The sequence below is a fragment of the Ranitomeya imitator genome, chromosome 4 (genome assembly GCF_032444005.1).
Source record: "Ranitomeya imitator isolate aRanImi1 chromosome 4, aRanImi1.pri, whole genome shotgun sequence".
Lineage (NCBI taxonomy): Eukaryota > Metazoa > Chordata > Amphibia > Anura > Dendrobatidae > Ranitomeya > Ranitomeya imitator.
In genome coordinates, this window is record NC_091285.1 from 301,486,700 (window position 1) to 301,509,467 (window position 22,768).

General features: G+C 42.2%; 1 protein-coding gene across 7 annotated transcripts in view; it reads right to left on the minus strand.

The window, feature by feature from the left end:
- Positions 1–22,768, minus strand: part of DOCK4 (dedicator of cytokinesis 4) — a 488,246-nt gene that overhangs the window by 314,968 nt on the left and 150,510 nt on the right. For all 7 annotated transcript variants that reach the window (XM_069764796.1, XM_069764797.1, XM_069764795.1 and 4 more), the window contains exons 2-3: positions 6,577–6,660; positions 2,335–2,375 (exon numbers count right to left, since the gene is read on the minus strand). In XM_069764796.1, coding sequence (XP_069620897.1) covers positions 2,335–2,375; positions 6,577–6,660 — 125 coding nt within the window. The remainder of the gene's footprint in view (positions 1–2,334; positions 2,376–6,576; positions 6,661–22,768) is intronic.

Sequence of the window (22,768 nt, forward strand, 5' to 3'; positions counted from 1 at the left end):
CCTCCCTGCGCGATGCTTCCCTGCACCGCCGGCACATCGCGATCATCTTTGATCGCGGTGTGCCGGGGGTTAATGTGCCGGGAGCGGTCCGTGACCGCTCCTGGCACATAGTGCCGGATGTCAGCTGCGATAGGCAGCTGACACCCGGCCGCGATCGGCCGCGCTCCCCCCGTGAGCGCGGCCGATCGCATATGACGTACTATCCCGTCACTGGGAATTAAGTCCCAGGTCACCTGGACGGGATAGTACGTCATATGGGATTAAAGGGTTAAAAAATGGCATGGTGACCTCTCTATTCTTGATAACCAGCCATAATAAAGCTGACAGCTGAGAGTTACAGCCCGCAGCTGTCAGTTTTGCCATGCTGGTTATCAAAAATAGAACAAACCACACATTATTTTTTATTTATATTTATAATTTATTTATAACGCAGGCGCTGGCTGACGAATTCTCTTATCAGCTGTGCCTGCTCTGGCTGTTATAAGCGGCAGCAGGCGTAGGCTGATTGCAGTAGTTCACTCATATCAGCCAATGCCTCTGTGACTGATGGTAAACGTGGGAACCACAGCTTTCTGACTGCCAGTAATAATCTTACCGCCGATCAAAAGCAGTGTTTGCTGCACTGTCATTCCGGTACCCAAACCAAACATTTTTTAAAATGTTCGGCTGAACTCAAACAACCGGGGCTGCGACCATCACTATCATAAATATAACATCAGATCACAGATATCAAGGTTTCGTTTCATTTAACTTTCTATAAACTCCATGCATATATAGACCGCTTAGGAGGGTTGATCCTATTGACAGATTCCCTTTAACATATCCAACTATGGTACATAACATCTTAGTGAGAGATCGGTCCATTGTGTCTCCCTTGAAACTGCGCAAGCAGACTCTTCCATCTGCCAAACCCCAATGATTAATCCCCAGTTGGAAACAGTTACCTTATGAACAGTATTTACCCAAGTGAATTATTAGGTAAATATACAACCTGAATTACAGACTTATCAAAGTGCCAAACAAAGATTTCATGAATGTTGGTAGAGGCCCACCATATTTAAGGGAATGGGGACTAACCAAACATCAAAATTCTGCAATCTAAACGTAATCATTTTTATTAAATAATAAAATATGTAGCAAATAAAAGACACAGTTATGGCTGCTGAACAGTTTTTGCTGTGAATATAAACATAGAGAATACTAATTTGCCATTTATAAGTATTATATTTTCTTTTCTTAATTGTGCTTCTAAAATGTGTTTAAATCTCTTGTTTTTATTAAAAGGTAAATAAGGCATACCATGACTTTTACATGGACTGGCAGAAAGAACCTTCTCAGAATCACTGCCCACTGATCAGTAATCAAATATGAAAGTGCATGTCTATCAACTGATGGCACTTTTTAGGAGAACCTAAAACTAATCATTGGTCAGCAGCACATGCACCCTCATGTTAAAAGGGATGTGCTGCTGACAATAATTAAAGTGAGGATGAACAGGGGATCGATCCTACAAATTCCCTCATGACTACTGTTCAATGAAAATCACAGCAAACGAGCACTGATCAATAACCTAGATGGTCAATCCACCCATGTAAGAGGAGCCTACGTAGTATCTGCCTTATCGGTCTACGCCTAATAGGTCTAAGCCCATTTTTTCTATGGTGTGTCGTTCAAAACTCAAAAATGACCAGTGACTGTTTTATATACAGCATTTATTAAGCACAATCTATCTGAAGGAGAGGAGACAGAATAGAACTGCTTATGTTTTGATTTGAGGGTGCCCATCAGTCTATGTCAACCAAGCATCAGATATTCAGCTGTCCAATCCCTCGGACAGCTGACTGAGGCAGGATTCCAACATCCATGTTTTATGGTATAAATGAACAGACAGACCGTGGGTCCTCTGACCTGAACTCAACAGACTATATGCCTATGAGGATGTTAAATTCAAGTCTGGTCATCCCAGGCCATACTCAGATCGTGAAATACCGATGTATGAAACTGGTCTTAACTGGATCCATAAAAGTGAAATAAAATGGGTTTATGGACCAGGACTGTTTGTAGATTTATAGTGAACACAGTTTAAAAAATTATATCAATTCACTAACCATAGAACAATATATTAACACGCCTTTGTTTTTAGTTATCTCTCACTATAGGCATTCTTGTATCTGAATCATATAGCTATAAACACTGATTCATCTACATTACTCTTGTAAAAGTGTTACACCGCATTATTATAATGTACTGTATATAATAATTATATGGAAAAGAGGGTGCTGCAATCGTTGGTTGTCTTATTCTAACTTAACCACACAAGTACAACTACCATACCTTGGCATTTGGATTCTTCAGGGCAAATCCTCTGTACCAACCTGCAAAAATAAAAATGCTAACGATTAATTTCTATAAAAAATGAAACAAATTTCAACATCACATCTAAAATGTCTACAGAGTATGTTGATAAGGCATTTTAACCCATTAAATATTGTAGTTACAGTGGGGCAAAAAAGTATTTAGTCAGTCAGCAATAGTGAAAGTTCCACCACTTAAAAAGATGAGAGGCGTCTGTAATTTACATCATAGGTAGACCTCAACTATGGGAGACAAACTGAGAAAAAAAAATCCTGAAAATCACATTGTCTGTTTTTTTAACATTTTATTTGCATATTATGGTGGAAAATAAGTATTTGGTCAGAAACAAAATTTCATCTCAATACTTTGTAATATATCCTTTGTTGGCAATGACAGAGGTCAAACGTTTTCTGTAAGTCTTCACAAGGTTGCCACACACTGTTGTTGGTATGTTGGCCCATTCCTCCATGCAGATCTCCTCTAGAGCAGTGATGTTTTTGGCTTTTCGCTTGGCAACACGGACTTTCAACTCCCTCCAAGGGTTTTCTATAGGGTTGAGATCTGGAGACTGGCTAGGCCACTCCAGAACCTTGAAATGCTTCTTACGAAGCCACTCCTTCGTTGCCCTGGCAGTGTGCTTTGGATCATTGTCATGTTGAAAGACCCATCCACGTTTCATCTTCAATGCCCTTGCTGATGGAAGGAGGTTTGCACTCAAAATCTCACGATACATGGCCCCATTCATTCTTTTATGTACCCGGATCAGTCGTCCTGGCCCCTTTGCAGAGAAACAGCCCCAAAGCATGATGTTTCCACCACCATGCTTTACAGTAGGTATGGTGTTTGATGGATGCAACTCAGTATTCTTTTTCCTCCAAACACGACAAGTTGTGTTTCTACCAAACAGTTCCAGTTTGGTTTCATCAGACCATAGGACATTCTCCCAAAACTCCTCTGGATCATCCAAATGCTCTCTAGCAAACTTCAGACGGGCCCGGACATGTACTGGCTTAAGCAGTGGGACACGTCTGGCACTGCAGGATCTGAGTCCATGGTGGCGTAGTGTGTTACTTATGGTAGGCCTTGTTACATTGGTCCCAGCTCTCTGCAGTTCATTCACTAGGTCCCCCCGCGTGGTTCTGGGATTTTTGCTCACCGTTCTTGTGATCATTCTGACCCCACGGGGTGGGATTTTGCGTGGAGCCCCAGATCGAGGGAGATTATCAGTGGTCTTGTATGTCTTCCATTTTCTAATAATTGCTCCCACTGTTGATTTCTTCACTCCAAGCTGGTTGGCTATTGCAGAATCAGTCTTCCCAGCCTGGTGCAGGGCTACAATTTTGTTTCTGGTGTCCTTTGACAGCTCTTTGGTCTTCACCATAGTGGAGTTTGGAGTCAGACTGTTTGAGGGTGTGCACAGGTGTCTTTTTATACTGATAACAAGTTTAAACAGGTGCCATTACTACAGGTAATGAGTGGAGGAAAGAGGAGACTCTTAAAGAAGAAGTTACAGGTCTGTGAGAGCCAGAAATCTTGATTGTTTGTTTCTGACCAAATACTTATTTTCCACCATAATATGCAAAAAAAATGATAAAAAATCAGACAATGTGATTTTCTGGATTTTTTTTTCTCAGTTTGTCTCCCATAGTTGAGGTCTACCTACGATGTAAATTACAGACGCCTCTCATCTTTTTAAGTGGTGGAACTTGCACTATTGCTGACTGACTAAATACTTTTTTGCCCCACTGTATATGGCTGACAAATTAAAAAAAATACTAATATTCTTAATTTATCAAGTAGTGAAAGAACCCATACTTCATCATAGCTCAAAGCGAACCTGTCATCAGGATTTTCCTAAGTAAACCATAGGCATTGTCAGGATGGCAGTGTTAACCTGATTAAAATTATACCTGGGGTGGAGAAATCAGTTTTATGGTTCTTGTGTAATCAGTGTTAAAAGTCTTCACTTAATGATATGCCCGCGCTCCGAGGCCGCACTGTAGGCAGAGTCTTATCTTCCTGCTCTAGGCCAGAGAAACCAAGAAGAGACCTGCCCACATGCCGCCTCAAAGCACTAACATGTTCCTCATCATACTGTCTGTGGGCAGGCCTTTCCTTGGTTTCTCTGGCTTAGAGCAGGAAAATAAGACCCTGCCCACAGGCCTCCCCAAAGCACAAACAGTTTGTCTCTATGATGAGGAACATGTGTGTGCTTCAGGGCGGCCTGTGGGCAGGTCTTTCCTTGGTTTCTCTGGCTTAGAGCAGAAAGATAACACTGCCTACAGTCCGACCTCGGAGCACAAGCATCTCATTAACTGAAAACTTCCAACACTGATTACACATGAACCACACGACAGATTTCTTCACCACAGGTATCATTTTAATCAGGTTAACATTGCCAACCTGAGAGTGTCTGTAGTTTACTTAGCAAAATCCTGGAAACAGGAACACATGGGCTACTTGCACAGTGAACAAGTCTGTAGAAACATGTTCACACACCACCAAGAAACCTGAAGACACAAAAGAGAATAGTAAAACCAAAAACACTCAGTTTGAAAAAAATCGCAGTAATCTGCATGTGCTAGTAAAAGATGTAAAAAACAGGGTATTTGGTTGATACGCTTTTTGCAAAAAATGTATACTAAGCTGCTCTACCAAACTTCACGGTATACCCATATCAGAGCAGTCGTAACTAATTTATGCAATCCCTATCTGATGTATTTAAAAACCTGATCATCTGTATATTACCTGTGTGAACAGGGTTCAGAGAGGAAAAATCCATGTGTGCATACAGAGTAGAACACCTTTTGTGCAGATAGCCCAAGAGGAGTGGTGGATAACTATTCTCTTTTGTGTCTTCAGGTTTCTTGGTGGTGTGTGAACATGTTCCTACAGAATTGTTCACTGTGCAAGTAGCCCATGTGTTCCTGTTTCCATAATTGTTCTCTTGTGTCTACAAGACTGGGGAGTTATCCACCACTCCTCTTGGGCTATCTGCACAAAAGCTGTTCTACTCTGTATGCACACATGGATTTTTCCTCTCTGAACCCTGTTCACACAGGCAATATACAGATGATCAGGTTTTTAAATACATCAGATAGGGATTGCATACATTAGTTAGGACTGCTCTGATAAGGGTATACCGTGAAGTTTGGTAGAGCAGCTTAGCATACATTTTTTGCAAAAAACGTATCAACCAAATACCCTGTTTTTTACATCTTTTACTAGCACTTGCGGATTACTGCGATTTTTTTCAAACTGAGTGTTTTTGGTTTTACGATTCTCTTTTGTGTCTTTAGCAAAATCCTGCTGACAGATTCGCTTTAACTGTAAAACATAAAACTATAGTGCTTCCTATGTACTACCTGGACTGGTGTCATTTCTGTATACTGATTGGTTGCAGCAATAATAATCTCAAGTGACAGCAGAGACACCATGCTGACATCAGAGAAACAGTGCATCTTCAAGAGGAAAGCATGGAGGGTTTAGTTTTATGTTATGCAGTGAAGTCACTAAAGGGAGCCTCTTAGCAGGATTGTGCTGAATAAACTACAGACAGTGTCAGGTCGGCGCCCTTATACTAATTAAAATGATACCAGGGTTGATGAAATCTGTCTTGTGGTTGTGGTATAATTCAGTTAATGAGATTCTCGTGCATTGGGGTGGCCTGTGGGTGGGTCTTTATGTGATGCTCTGCTTACATATTCATCAGTAAGGCTAGTTTCACATTTGTGAACGAGGGCTTTGCGGAGGGCTGCATAGTTCCTCCGTTAAGCCCCGCCCACTGCCACACCTCTTCCTTCAGCTCCGCCTACGTCAGTATGCGTCCTGCGTACCCTATCTTTAACATTGGGTAGGCAGGACATGCTGATGTATGCGGATGCCTCCGCATGCGTCATTTTCACGCTGCGCCGAAAGCAACAAAATGCAACATGTTACGTTCGATGCAGGTCTAGAGGAAAAAAATTGTCTCCACCAAGATGGTGACCACAAGACGAATCTCATCAACCAAGGTATCATTATAATCAGTATAATGGTGGCAACCTGACATTATCTGTAAGTTACTCAGCACAATCCTGCTGACAAGTTCCCTTTAAGAAAGTGTTGTGTAATAGAGGACAACCCTTGTAATAGTGTAATGCAGGGTATCCAAGGAATATTTGCTGGAGAGTCCTAAACTTACTTGTCTAATACGTATGAACTCTTTACATAGTATCTTACCGTCCGATTTCTCAAGAATTTGCACAGTGTCTCCAATCTCTAATGTTAAGCCATGTGGATTTGTTCCTCGGAAGCCGGCTACCACTAAGAAAGAAAAAGGTACGTTTCAGTTAAGTTAATCACTAGCAGGCAATAACTAAAGTACTTTAGTATAAATAGCCTTCCTGCATTTCTTAGTATTGAAATTGCAACACCAAGAAGGAAAAGTTCTGGAATTGTAGAAATCACTGCATCAATACACATGATAATGATATGCAAATGATGAAAAAATAGAAACAAAATAAAAAATAAAACAACATCTCGATTTATCCAGTATCGAGTATGAGCAGCATATGAACAAGTACACACACTTACAAGCCTTGGCATGTTATCAGCGAGGTTAGGCTACGTTCACACTAGCGTTCGGCTAGTGTGCGTCGCGCTAGCGTCGGGCGACGCACGCGTCATGCGCCCCTATGTTTAACATGGGGGACGCATGCGTTTTTGCTTGTTGCGTTTTCCGACACGTGCGTCTTTTTTGACGCTAGCGTCGGACCAAGAAAACGCAACAAGTTGCATTTTTCTTGCGCCCGATTTTCGTCAAAAAACGACGCACGCGTCGAAAAACGCAGCGTTTTTGCGTGCGTTTGCACGCTTTTTTCGGTGCGTTGTGCGTCGCCGACGCAGCGGCGCACAACGCTAGTGTGAACGTAGCCTTATTAATGGTTCTCCGAGGAATGCTCTGCCACACTGATTGTACTTGAGAATGTGAATCAGAAAGATCTGCTGCAGGCCTTTTGCAATTGCCGATCACTGAAGTCCCAGATGTGTCCAATGGGATAAATGTCTAGACGCTATAAGCCATGGCAGCACAATTAAGCCATGCAGGCTGCTCACAGTAGCATGAGTAATGTCCAGCTTCAGGTGTTCCACTTGACCTCACGCCACCGTGCTCAAAAGCTATCATGGTGCAAAACAAGATGGTAATGGAGATCTAATCTCTTCGGCGATGACTCCCGCTATTGTCTTGGACGTAAGCATAGCTGGAGATTGATCTGGAGACTGTGTTGTCAACGCCATATAGAGGCATTCATGAGGGAACGTCACGCTGGTCCTACTACCAAGATTATGGTGTGAGGTGGCATGATTGATGGTAGCCGGACCCTTCTAAGTCTTCATTCCAGGTACACTAACAGATCAGAGTTACACTGATTTTGTCATGGAACCAGTAGTATAGCCACTTCGCCAAAGGGTCACAGGACCAGCTTTTCAACATGACAATACCTATAAGCAATAATGACATAAAAGTGCTACCATGACCTGAAGAGTCTCCGGACTTGTCTCCCATTACGCACATCTGCGATGTCATTGGTCAGCAGCTGCAAAGGGAGTTGCCAAGAGCGGATCTTAATTATATGTGTATCTAAGAGCATTCAGAGTGGCAGAACATTACACAGACCACCATTAATAACTTCGTTGACAACATACCAAGTAATGCAAGTGCTTGTATTTCTGTGCAAGGTGTTCATACTCTATCCTAGATATATAAAATTATTTTGAAAGTTTTGTGTTCGATTTTTAGAATTTGTATATCATTAACATGTCTATCGATCCCATGATTTCCATGATTCCAGGTCCTTCCCTTCAGCTTTTATGTTTATTACTACATCCAACAGCATACCGCAGTATATACAACTTTTTATTCCATCCTAAAATCATCAAGATGATGCCTACATAAGATATGTAACGTGTCATATAAATCTAGCACAAAGGACACGAGAAACTCAAATTGTTGTTACTTCTTTATGCAGTGTCAGAAGATAATTCTTCCACAGGGCAAGGAGCCACCAAACTGTTACTTCAACTGTTAAAAGCATGAAGAATGCTGAGAGACGCAAGACCAGAGTTTTGGCAGCTAAATACAGATGGATTCTTAATTATTCCAAAGTCTACAACAGAACCATATGCTGCATCGTAGAGTCTGGATGTTCCACTACGTGGCCTGGGGCTGCGTGCCGTTATTAGGTCTCACATGATGAAATCCAGCTAGAGCAGAATACTGGTCGGGCAGCAGATGCTACACTCGCTGGCTAATAAAAGCCTACAGCAGGTATTGATCTCACATGTCAGAAGCCACCACACTGATCTGCAATTAATATTCAGAAGGCATTGGATGAGAAAGATATAAAATAAGACAGAGATGACTTGCAGCTGCACCCAGTAATGCATGAATGTTTAGTATCAAACATACGCCAATAAAAGAGGAATAGAATCATAGAAAGTTAAGAGTTGGAAGGGTCCTCCAAGGTCATCGTCCAACCCCCGCTCAATGCAGGAGTCACATACAATATGACATTGATACAATACTACAATACAGTTCAGGTAATATTTCAATCATCCTATTTTGGCAATAAATGGAAATTACTTCTATTATAATACTATTTATATATTAAATATTCTACATGTCATTCTAAAAAAATGAAAGTAATTGAAGGGATTCCTCAGTGGAAGCAAGTCATCATTTATTAGCAGGATAGGTGACTTATGGAGTGGTGGGGTCTGACAGCTGGGACCCATACAGAGTAGCACAATGAGGCGTTTTTATCCCTGTTATAATGGAGAGGTGGTAAATATGCTTGATAGAAACTCCATTGATTCCTTACGGTCTGCTGAGCGCTATGGTCGGCTTTTTCCGGCAACCCCATAGAGAAAGAATGGAGTATTAGTCGGGCTTGAACCTGTTCCAAAGGTGGAATAACCTTGATTAAAATGTTATCACCTATCTTTTTGATACGTGATATTTTCCTACAGAGGTTAATACTGTAAATGGACTGTCAATCATTCAGTAGTATGATGCAGCACAATTAGGTAAAGGAGTACAATATTTCAAGGGGTAAAGCCAATACCAAAAATAATTTGTAAACACAAATTCATCAGTTTGTGTAAATTACATGAACCATAAGACCACACAACCACAAAAAAGTGCACATTTGTATCAAACATTGAATTCATATTTGTGTCCTAGCTTTCCGGAAATTCATCAAGTCATGCACAGTACCAATATCCAGCTAAGTCATTTAAGGGGTTGGCCAAATATTCACACTTATCACCAAAGTAGCTCAACACACATCTACCCCCACCAATCACGATAACTGGGGTAGTGAGTTCACCATTTGTATGGAGTCCAGCACTCTTGCTCTATACGACCACCAAAGTTAGCAAAGTCTGAATGGAGTGGCAGGGACACATGCCTAGACGTTTTCTTGGGATCAATGAGGGTGACAATAGTCAAATACCACAAGGATTTGTGAAAAAGGTGAAAAATGTTGATTTTGTGACAACCCCTTTTATCTGTACCTTATACACCGTCCAGTGTAACAAGTGCCATTTTCAACATGTTGATCACGCAAAAAATATTAAGGAAGAAAATGTATCAGGGAACATCTCCTTATTATGCACGGCTCTCTGCATTGCTATAGGATTGCCAAAAATGGACAAGCAAGCATGACTTTGGAAAATTATTACACCAGTCAGATGTCCTTCACTAAAACACAGAAGGCATTTACAAGGACTACAGATTCAGTCATTTTGACTCTTGAACATGTTATTTCGGAGTCAGAAATCACCAACATTAAAATCCTATTTAATATATGAGACTTGACGATAGAGGAATGACGGGAGGTGAAGAATACATTGTATTCCTCAGTGGTGAGTGCTGGTTTGATCCAAACAACATTTTTGAACAGAGTTTTGAATGCCCCGGAAAGGTTGAGGAGGTTTGGGATTGCTCCAAATGATTTGTGCTTTCATTGTCATGTCGCGATGGGCTCTTTCCTGTACTCAATTTGGTTCTGTCCGAAAATTCTTCCATTCCAGTCTGAACCACTAGGCTACATTCACATGTTGCATTTTTTTTCATGCGTTTTTTTTATGGAAATTAAAAGCTGTATTTTACAGCGCCAGCAAAAGCTATGAGCTTTCAGAAGTCTCATGCACACTTGTTTGTATTTTCCTGACTGAATTGGAAAACTACTAAGTTTTTGAAAACAGCAGCATGTCACTTCTTTCAGCGTTTTTGCAATGTTTTTTTCGCCCATAGAAAGCAATGAGTAAGTGCAAAAACGCAGCAAAATACATTGCCATCAGTTTTTGCATCTTTTTAGTGAAAAAAACAAAAATAAACAAAAAAACGTAGGTATAGCAAGATGTGAAACTCATTTATTTTTGTGATTTTCTCAAGCTTAAACCAAAATGTCTCACCTGAGACTGGCAGTTAAGGATTAGTACAGTTCAATTAAATAAGTGATGAGCATCTCAATGCCGACCAATGTATAAAGGTAAACAATGTCCAACTATCTCCACGCCGGGCCAATATCTAAAGGTACCGTCACACTTAACGATATCGTTAACTATATCGTTGCTTTTTGTGACGTAGCAACAATATCGTTAAGGAAATCGTTCTGTGGGACAGCGACCAACGATCAGGCCCCTGCTGGGAGATCGTTGGTCGCTGAAGAAAGTCCAGAACTTTATTTCGTCGCTGGATCTCCCGCTGACATCGCTGGATCGGCGTGTGTGACACCGATCCAGCGATGTCTTCACTGGTAACCAGGGTAAACATCGGGTAACTAAGCGCAGGGCCGCGCTTAGTAACCCGATGTTTACCCTGGTTACCAGCGTAAAAGTAAAAAAAAACAAACACTACATACTTACCTACCGCTGTCTGTCCCCGGCGCTCTGCTTCTCTGCACTCCTCTGCTCTGGCTGTGAGCGTCGGTCAGCCGGAGAGCAGAGCGGTGACGTCACCGCTCTGCTTTCCGGCCGCTGTGCTCACAGCCAGTGCAGGAGGAGTGCAGAGAAGCTGAGCGCCGGGGACAGACAGCGGTAGGTAAGTATGAAGTGTTTGTTTTTTTTTACTTTTACGCTGGTAACCAGGGTAAACATCGGGTTACTAAGCGCGGCCCTGCGCTTAGTTACCCGATGTTTACCCTGGTTACCGGGGACTTCGGGATCGTTGGCAGCTGGAGAGCTGTCTGTGTGACAGCTCTCCAGCGACCAAACAGCGACGCTGCAGCTATCGACATCGTTGTCGGTATCGCTGCAGCGTCGCTTAGTGTGACGGTACCTTAAGGTAAACTATGCCCAACCAACTCAACGGCCCTTGCTGTTTTAACGTTTGCAATTGTGTACTTTATTATGAAAAGTCTTCAGAAAAGACACTATTTTTTCAGACATAAAAAACTTTTCCCCCTAAATTATTTGATCAAATTGCCCTTTTTCCAAAAATGTTTTCTGGTTTCATATATATGTTGCATTCATGGCCTAACACCTTGTATTCTTCATGCTTGCATAGAGGAAAAAAAGCTGAACTTTGAGATCCTGAAAAATGCAGCAAAAAAGCCAGCAAAAAAGGCTTTCAGTCTGCAGCTTTTTTTTTAATTTTTTATACCAAGAGATTAGGTTTTGGCTGCAGAAAAAAAAGCAACGTGTGAACATAGCCCTACTGTTTCTTCACGAATACTTTGAATTCCCTAGGGTGTTGTTCCCTAGTGTGCCTGCTGGTTATTATACACTAGATGAGCTTATTGAAGGGTCCTATGATAGACTCTTTTCAGATTTCTGTTTTTCTGTGCTAGGAAACATTAGGTTACATTCACATTTGCATCTTTGGGCGCAGCGTCGTCGACGGATACCGACACATGCGTCATGCGCCCCTATCTTTAACATGGAGGGCGCATGGACATGCGCCGGTATGCGTTGTCAAGCGTTGTACAACGCATGCGTCATTTTGGCGCACCAGACAGGGCGCGGACGACGCTGCAGGTTGCATTTTTCATGCGTCACATTTCCGATAAACGCATGCAATGCACTTGCGTCGTAAATGCGCCAAAAAACACATTAGTGTCTATGTAAAACGCATAGGGCGCAGGTGCCTGCGTTGACCCGCGTTGTTTGACGCATGCCCCTTTTGAGTAAAATGCAAGTGATGAATTGTTATTGGGGCGTTTTTGATCTTCAATTGTATAGGACAACGCATGCGTCAAAAAACGCTTCGTTGTGTATGCGTTTGACATGCGTTTTGTGTTGCGTCGACAACGCTGCGCCCAAAGACGCAAATGTGAACGTAACCTTACAATGGCATGCGGCAGCCATGACAGGCAGCTGCCAAGACCAATCAGCGAACGAATAACCGTGACAGAAGGACAGACAGACAGACGGAAGTGACCCTTAGACAATTATATATATATAGATAGTGTATGTACTTAGAAATTGGATAAGGTGGTTAGCAATAGCAGACACTGCCCATCAGGATTCCCAGCAGAGCTCTCTGACTCTTTAGCGACATCATATGTCTGCATTAGCATTGACATATCGGGGAGGAGGGTGGATGCCCAAGGGGACGGGGGTATGATTTTGTGTTGTGTATGAGGTTATGTGTTTTGTGTGTGGTTATATGATTATTTTTTTCCTTTTTTTTTTAGTGTTAAATTTTTTCTGTGCTATTCACAATATTGATCTAGAATCAGAAGTATGATAATTATTTACATTAATATACTCCGGTCTTGAATTGTTGAAATCTTTCATTTTCTAATAGAAGTGATTTCAATGAAGATTGTCTTCTATGATACTTATTACATCAATAGTAGGATAATAAGGCTTGGTTTTATTACCTTGAGTTAATGAGTTAAAATAGAAAAAAAAAGCCTTAAAAAAATAAATAATGCTACGTAAACCCAATCCAAATGTAAAAAATGTATCTGCTGGCTCCACTACAATAGCAGTGATATAACATGTGTTGAAAGCACAACTCATCAGCTTAGCAACAGTTGCTGGCATAAGACTGGCCCACTTTACCCCATACAACGTAATCCCGCTAGCAGATGCTAGAGCGGACAGATTGCCAGCCAGTGCCCGGGACACCCACACCCATGTGCGCTGCTGCAGGATCTGTAACGGATGATGGAAAGATGCTGAAGGCCAATAATCATTCCTCCTTCAGTTTCTACATTCCTGTGCATGCAGGGTCCATTATCAGGCTGCACACATGATCTTCCAGCAGCTGCACTCATGCTAGGATATAATAAACTATTATTATATATTTAGCTCTTGTCCTAATTAACATGAAAAAAAAATCAATAACGGTAAACTTGACATTGGTCCATTTGTCCCCTGCTGCACTGGTCATTAAATACATCATTGGCTCCATGCAGCGCTAATTCTCAAAACAATCACATAACCAAGGTGATTCTTGTTGCCTGGTAACATGATACAGAACACTCCACAAGTGAAATAGAAATCATTTTCTGCAGCAATTTCCGAAGCTCATTAATTGAAAAAAAAAAAAAAAAGAAAAATCATTATGTTGCTAATTGTAAGATTTCCAATGGAAAATATTTATTAATGGGGTTAAAGTGACATAAAGCAATCTCCATTTCTGGTCTTAAATCAAAGCTAGAAAAAAAATAGAGATAATAATCCTTATAAAAAATAAGTGCTAGAGAAGAAGACCTTTCCCTGGATTCTCTAAATTTAAAACAAGTAGCTCCTCCAATTGCCCAAACGCCAATAGAAAGTTGTGTGAGTGAAAGGCCGTCTTTGGGCTATGTGCACACGTTGTGGATTGGTGTGCGGATTTTTCCGCACTGCTTTTGCAAAATCCGCAGGTACTGCACTGCGGATTACCCGTGGTTTTTGTGTGGATTCCACCTCCGGTATTACACCTGCGGATTCCTATTAAGGAGCAGGTGTAAACCGCTGCGGAATCCACACAAAGAATTGACATGCTGCAGAAAAAACACAACTGTGTTTCCACGCGTTTTTTTTCTGCAGCATGTGCACTCTGGATTTTGTTTTCCAAACATTTACATGGTACTGTACAGCGCATGGAAAACAGCTGCGAATCCGCAGCGTCAAATCCGCTGTGGATCAGCAGCAAAATCCGCAACGTGTGCACATAGCCTTAATGTGGTCCTTGTCGCAGCTGTCCAATAGTCACACACACATTTTACAAAAAAGTTAATGAGCATATTTGTGTTTACTGCAACATTATTAAGAGGCAATCTCAAGAATGCAATAATCTACAAGGGTCTACTGTGACCCCATAGTCAAATTCAGATGTCTGTGTACCATGGTCCGAGTACATACTGTGTACATGCACAGACTGGCAGCATGTCTACTGACCGGCACTTGACAGCCTCATATATTCCTATGAGGCTGTCAAGTTTTGGGTTAATAGACCGTTGGCCTGTCCGTGCATCACAGACCATGCTAGACGAAAGTCTAAATGAGGCTTAAAATTTTCAATCTGTCTCTTGAGCATTTCAGAGCCCTTACTTCCAGATTTCTATCAGGGCGAGTGTGACGCCCCAGAGTCCTGGTTGTCACAGTGGCATTGCTTTCCTCATGGGGAAAGAGATGTCACACTTGGAAGCGATGGAAGATTCCTTTTAACAGGTAATTAGCACATACAACACCGTTCTGACTCCAGGCTAGAAGGGGGAGCTCTACATCTGACTTCAGGGGAGCTGCTCTCTCTGGTCGGGAGGAGGAGTTAGTTACTAGGCAGTTGCTAGGCAGTTTGGAAGAATTAGACAGTTGGTGCCAGACAGGAGCAGTCTGAGACAGAAGGATGGGTGAGGGGCCGTACAGCCTGAGGTGCTGTAGCTCCTAGATAGCGAGATACAGAAGGAAGAACAGCCTTTAGCTAAAGTGCCAGAGAGCGAAGCACAGGAGAGTGACAACAAGGGACAATAGCTGGGACTGGGCTGCATCCCTGATTGAGCACAGACACTGGTAGCCGGAAGACCAAGGCTTTAGTGGGATTCTAAGACACATAGCAGAAAGCAGCAGGACAGCTGGATGATACATCACCTGTCCTAACACCCAGGAGACACAGTGACACATAGAGCCAGGGTCGTGATAGAGACCCTGTAAAAAGGCTCACGTCACCTGTCATACGGGTTTGTGTCCCAGTAAAAAGGCTCGCGTCACCTGTCATATGGGTTTGTGTCCCAGTTCAACAAAGGACAGAGATAACTGAGAGGACCTTGCTACAAAGCCATAGGCAGTAAGGAACTATAACACAGCACTAGAAGGAAGGCTTTTAACTCCACCTGATTAAGCAGGACTCTGAACTCACTTCCAAGCCGGCCGGACCTTGCCTGTACATGTGATCTGGTGCCCTGGACTGTGGCTACCTGCTACCATCAGTAAACCAGGTAAAAAGACTGCACAACTGTGCCCTTCGTTCTTTACTGCACCACTCACCATCTACCATCTATTCACCATCTTCCATCTATTCACCAGGAGCCCTGGGGACCTACTTCACCACAGAGGACCTGTTTCTGCAGCATTGGTCATCCCTAACCGAATACCACAGGTGGCGTCACGAACTTTCCTAATTTCAAAAACCCCTTTAAAGACCTTCCCTTTAACATGGGCGCCCAGGGCCACGGACTGGGTCGCTGCCGCCATGACACATCCCTTTAAGGACCGGTACCGAGTACCCCACGGTCCTGTCGGGCGTTCCACGGGCTCTCCTCTTGAGGGACAGCTCTGGTGAAAAGAGCTGTAGTAGTAGTAGAACTATAAAGCCCAGTACTAGTTATGCTGTGACACATTTAGCTATATGTCATTTGTTCTGGAGTCTACAGTGTTATCTCTGTTTGTACACATAGAGATAACAGTGCACTTGAATAAGCACACAGGTCCAGACAGCAATTGCAGAAAGCCATGATTAGGAGACCTGCTGATTTATACATGCATCTCACCAGAAGATGAGTGAAGAGGAGGAAGGTGGAAGCACATAGGCAGCAAACTGCTGTATAGAAATAATGTGGACACTTTACCTAACTACTCCCAGTAGCAAAAGACCATGGTAACATTTTCTACAACATTTTCCCCGCCAGAAAGCAATTTGTGTGCCAAAAAATAAGTTATAATGCAACAAACACAATTCAGTTGTGTGTTGTAGGTGGGTCCAATAATAGAGTTAGAAGATTATAGAGCTAACTAGATGGTGGCCCGATTCTAATGCATCAGGTATTCTAGAATATGTATAGTAGTATATAGCACAGCCCACGTAGTATATAGCACAGCCCACGCAGTATATAGCACAGCCCACGCAGTATATAGCACAGCCCACGCAGTATATAGCACAGCCCACACAGTATACTAAAAAGCCACGCAGTATACTGCAAAGTCACATAGTATATAGCACAGAGACGTAGTATATAACACAGCCATGTAGTATATAGCACAGCCACGCAGTATATTGCCCAGCCACGTAGTATATAACACAGCCCACGTAGTATATAACACAGCCCACGTAGTATATAACACAGCCCACGTAGTATATAACACAGCCCACGTAGTATATTGCAAAGCCACGTAGTATATAGCACAGGCCACGTAGTATATAACAGAGACGTAGTATATATAACACAGCCACGTAGCTTATAGCACAGCCATGCAGTATATTGCACAGGCCAAGTAATATACAGCACAGGTCATGCAGTATATAACACAGCCCACGTAGTATATAGCAATGTGGGCACCATATCCCTGTTAAAAAAAATAATAAAAAATAGTTGTATACTCACCTTCTGTCGGCCCCTGGATCCAGGCCAGGCGTTTAGCGATTCTCCTCGCGACGCTCCGGTCCCAAGAATGCATTGCGGCAATAACACTTGATGATGTAGCGATCTCGCAAGACTGCTACGTCATCTCCGGTCATTGCCGAAATGCAGTCTCGGGACTGGAGCATCTCGAGGAGCGGGAAAGGTGCCGGAAGGTGAGAATAGTCTTAGTTACTCACCGGTTAACGGTGTTTTTCGGAGTCCATGACAGCACCACGGAGAGAGGGGATCCGCCCTTCAGGAACAGGAAACCTATAGATACATAAGGGCGGCACATCTACCACGCATCAGTTGGTTTACAGATCACAAGAGGACCACCAAGGTTAATGACATAATGTATATATATAACAATATTACAACTTAACTATCCACCACGAGTGGACTATATAAAAAAAGGGAAGAGGTGTACACCCAGAATTTAAGAAGACGGGAGGGTATGTACGGGTGCTGTCATGGACTCCGAAAAACACTGTTAACCGGTGAGTAACTAAGACTTTATCGGTCGTCCATGACAGCACCACGGAGAGAATTACAGAGAGTAACTATTTAGGGAGGCAATATGAATAATCAGGATCACTTTGCACTCAATACAAGTAGGTGCTTAGGAGGAAAAAAATAAAGTCAATAGAATAGAACAACCTCCAGCACACATAAAAAAGGTGAGAAAAGTCTTGTCTTCAATTCACAATGATGCAATTTTATTCATTAATTCTGGGGGTTCACAGCCATGAAACAAAGTATAATGAGAGATTTTCCCAACGTTTCGACCGTAAAAAGGTCTTTATCAAGGGTACAATCTATACAAATAAAAACAAAAAATACAACATAAATAAATTGTATACTATGAAAATACAGATAATAAATCAAGAACTGTTATTACATAACATCAACAAAAATACTGGTAGTCCATATATGTATCTGAACTCTCAAAATCAACACCATGGAAAAAAGTAAATATGATATCCATTTATCAAATTAATCATAAAACCAGGTGTTCACATAATATAGGCCTTGAAGGCAGGACAATAAATGATGCATGGTTCCAAATGAACCTAAAGAGAAAATAATGGGTAAATAAATCAATAAATAACTAAATGTCTATAATCACCCCAATAGAGGTCAGAGCCGTGAAAAAATAAGAATGGGGAGGTACAAATGTATATAGTCGCTCTATAATATACAAATCCTGCACAAAATGTATAGCACATAAGCTATAAGGATATAAATAAACACACGAAAGTTAGTAGCGATGTATCCCCATAATGAGCCAGAGGTCCCCGGGAGAAAAAAAGAAAAAAACCACCAACAATGAACAAATAAACAAGCCTTGTTTATTTGTTCATTGTTGGTGGTCTTTTTCTTTTTTTCTCCCGGGGACCTCTGGCTCATTATGGGGATACATCGCTACTAACTTTCGTGTGTTTATTTATATCCTTATAGCTTATGTGCTATACATTTTGTGCAGGATTTGTATATTATAGAGCGACTATATACATTTGTACCTCCCCATTCTTATTTTTTCACGGCTCTGACCTCTATTGGGGTGATTATAGACATTTAGTTATTTATTGATTTATTTACCCATTATTTTCTCTTTAGGTTCATTTGGAACCATGCATCATTTATTGTCCTGCCTTCAAGGCCTATATTATGTGAACACCTGGTTTTATGATTAATTTGATAAATGGATATCATATTTACTTTTTTCCATGGTGTTGATTTTGAGAGTTCAGATACATATATGGACTACCAGTATTTTTGTTGATGTTATGTAATAACAGTTCTTGATTTATTATCTGTATTTTCATAGTATACAATTTATTTATGTTGTATTTTTTGTTTTTATTTGTATAGATTGTACCCTTGATAAAGACCTTTTTACGGTCGAAACGTTGGGAAAATCTCTCATTATACTTTGTTTCATGGCTGTGAACCCCCAGAATTAATGAATAAAATTGCATCATTGTGAATTGAAGACAAGACTTTTCTCACCTTTTTTATGTGTGCTGGAGGTTGTTCTATTCTATTTAGGGAGGCACTACAGCTTGCAGCACCCTTACATCAAAAGAGAGGTCAGAGGAAGTACCCAGGTTCAGTCTATAACGGCTATAGAAAGTGTTTGGAGAAGACCAAGTAGCAGCCTTACATATTTGGTCGATCGACAGCTCTAACCTCTCCGCCCACAAGGCAGCCATAGCTCTAGTGGAATGCGCTCTTAGACCTTCAGGCGCCGGCTTGCCCCTTGAGACGTATGCCAGCGAGATAGCCTCCCTGATCCACCTAGCTAGCGTAGATTTTGATACTCTATGACCTTTCCTGCTACCCTGATAGGACACGAATAGGGCATTATCTATCTTCCAAAGATCAGTCACTGCTAGATACTCTAGGATACATCTTCTTACATCTAGAGTGTGTAGCTTCCTTTCTTTATCATTAGTAGGATTAGGGAGGAAAGATGGAAGAACTATCTCCTGTGTTCTATGGAATCTAGACACTACTTTAGGAAGATATGCTGGATCAGGGGAAAGTATCACTCTATCATCTCTAAGTTGCATGTAAGGGGGAAGCCTGGATAACGCCTGGATGTCGCCTACCCTACGAGCTGACGTTAGGGCCACCAGGAAGCCTACTTTAACTCCTTCACCCCCGGAGCTTTTTCCGCTTTTTCATTTTCGTTTTTTGCTCCCCTCCTTCCCAGAGCCATAACTATTTTATTTTTCCGTCAATATGGCCATGTGAGGGCTTATTTTTTGCGGGACGAGATGTACTTTTGAACGATACCATTGGTTTTACCATGCCATGTAACAGAAAACGGGAAAAAAATTCCAAGTGTGATGAAATTGCAAAAAAAGTGCAATCCCACACATGTTTTTTGTTTGGCTTTTTTGCTAGGATCACCAAATGCTAAAACTGACCTGCCATTTTGATTCTCTAGTTAATTACAAGTTCATAGACACATAACATGTCTAGATTATTTTTTATCTAAGTGGTGAAAAAAAATTCCACAGTTAGCTTAAAAAAAAAAAATTGCGCGATTTTCCGATACCCGTAGCGTCTCCAATTTTCATGATCTGGGGTCAGGTAAGGGCTTATTTTTTGCGTGCCAAGCTGGCGTTTTTATTGATACCGTTTTGGTGTAGATACGTTCTTTTGATCGCCCGTTATTGCATTTTAATGCAATGTCGCGGCGACCAAAAAAAACGTAATTTTGGCGTTTTGTTTTTTTTCTCGCTACGCCATTTACCGGTCAGGTTAATCCTTTGTTTTTATTGATAGATCGGGCGATTCTGAACGCGGCGATACCAAATATGTGTATGTTTGATTTTTTTTTAAATTGTTTTATTTTGATTGAACTTTTATATATTTTTTATTTTTTTTATATTTTTAATCACTTTTTTATTTTTTATTTTGGCATGCTTCAATAGCCTCCATAGGAGGCTAGAAGCATGTACAACTCAATCGCCTCTGCTACATAGAGGTGATGCACAGATCACCTCTATGTAGCAGAAATGCAGGGTTGCTTTGAACGCCGACCACAGGGTGGCGCTCAAAGCAATCGGCCATCAATAACCATAGAGGTCTCAAGGAGACCTATGGTTGTTATGGCAATGCATTGCTGACCCCCGATCATGTGACGGGGGTCAGCAGCGCGAGCAGTCCCAGCCGCGCGGCCGGGAGCGCTAGTTAAATGCCGCTGTCATCTAGTTAATGGGCGCGGGCGGATCGCGATTCCGCTCGCGCTCATTGCGCGCACATGTCAGCTGTACAAAACAGCTGACATGTCGCGGCTTTGAGGTGGGCTCACCGCCGGAGTACTTGTTTTTATTATGTATACCCCTCCTCACATGTAAAGCGCCATGGAATAAATGGCGCTATAACAATAAATAATAATAATAATAATAATAATTTTCCTCACCACCAGAGGAAATAGAGACAGGGGAGGAAGGCGTAAGCTAGCCTGAAGTTCCAGTCTATGAGGAGGGCATTTACTGACAGAGGATTTTCTCCGGGGTTCAGAGAGCAGAATTGTGTCACTTTTCTGTTTTCTTTTGTGGCAAAAAGATCTACCTCCGGTTGACCCCATCTTTCCACAATAAGATCGAAGATAGCGTCGTTTAGTGACCATTCTCCCTGCCTCAAGGTGTTGCGGCTTAAGAAATCCACCGTAGTATTTTCTATTCCTCTTATGTGAAGAGCTGTCAACGAGAGAAAGTGCTGCTCTGCTAGCTGGAATAGACGATTTGCCATGTTCATCAGGGATTTGGAACGGGTTCCGCCTTGATGATTGATATATGCCACGGAGACCCGATTGTCTGAGAATATCCGCACGTGGTGGCCCTGTAGACAGACAAGGAGTTTTTTAACTGCCTGCTCCACCGCCATTAACTCCTTCAAATTAGAGGACATTTCCGTTTGAAGCTGGTCCAAAAGTCCCTGAATTATAATCTCACCCATGTGAACCCCCCAACCAAAAGGACTAGCATCTGTGGTGATTATACGGGTGTATTCCCAGGGAAATCCCGTGGATAAATTATTTCGGTCTAGCCACCATTCGAGGGATACAATAGTGTTTTTGGACAAGGTCAGCTGGCTCTCTAGGTGACCCCCCCTCCCCCCCAATTTTTTTTGTAATAACACCTCGCTCTGAAGTATCCTTGTATGATACTGGGCCCATCGGACCGCTGGAATGCAGGAAGAGAGAGAGCCTAACAGAGACATCGCACTTCTAAGGGACATGGTGGGGTTTTTAGAGGCGTTTAGCACTTGTAGGTGCAGGCGCTCAGTCAGTGCGGGAAGCTGAAGGTGAGGGACGTGACCAGACACCGGAATGTAAGTATGTAGTGTTTGTTTTTTTTACATTTACAATGGTAACCAGGGTAAACATCGGGTTACTAAGCGCGGCCCTGCGCTTAGTAACCCGATGTTTACCCTGGTTACCCGGGGACTTCGGGATCGTTGGTCGCCGGAGAGCTGTGTGTGTGAAAGCTCTCCAGCGACCAAACATTGACGCTGCAGCGATCGGCATCGTTGTCTAGATCGCTGCAGCGTCGCTAAATGTGACGGTACCTTTAGAAGCTTTAGCCACCGCTGCGTCTAATTTTGGTGCCTTATCCCACGTGTTCACCAAGGGGTCGTCAAAGGGATACCTCCATTTAAAGGCTGGTGGTAGGGAGCCCTTTTTTTCTGGCTTTTTCCACTCTCTTTTGACAAGGTTTTGAACCCTCTCATTAAGCGGAAATTATTTGCGTTTTCTTGGGTCTAGACCGCCGAACATTAGGTCTTGCGTCGAAAGATCTTGTTTTTCATCAGCTACCCCCATGGTGGATCTGACTGATTTAACCAGTCTGTCTATCTGGTCTAGCGGGAAACAGAATCGATTAGCATCCTCCTCTGAAGAGGATGCCGAGGAGACGGAGGCTTCCGAATCATATTCTTTCCTAGGGGCAGTAGACGAATCTGAATCTGAGAAGCTAGGCTCCCTTCTCTTGGAAGGCTCCCTTTGGGACAAGGATTTTAAGGAATCTTTTACTTCTCTCCTGATAATTTCTCTAAGGTTTGAAGTAAAATCGGGAGAC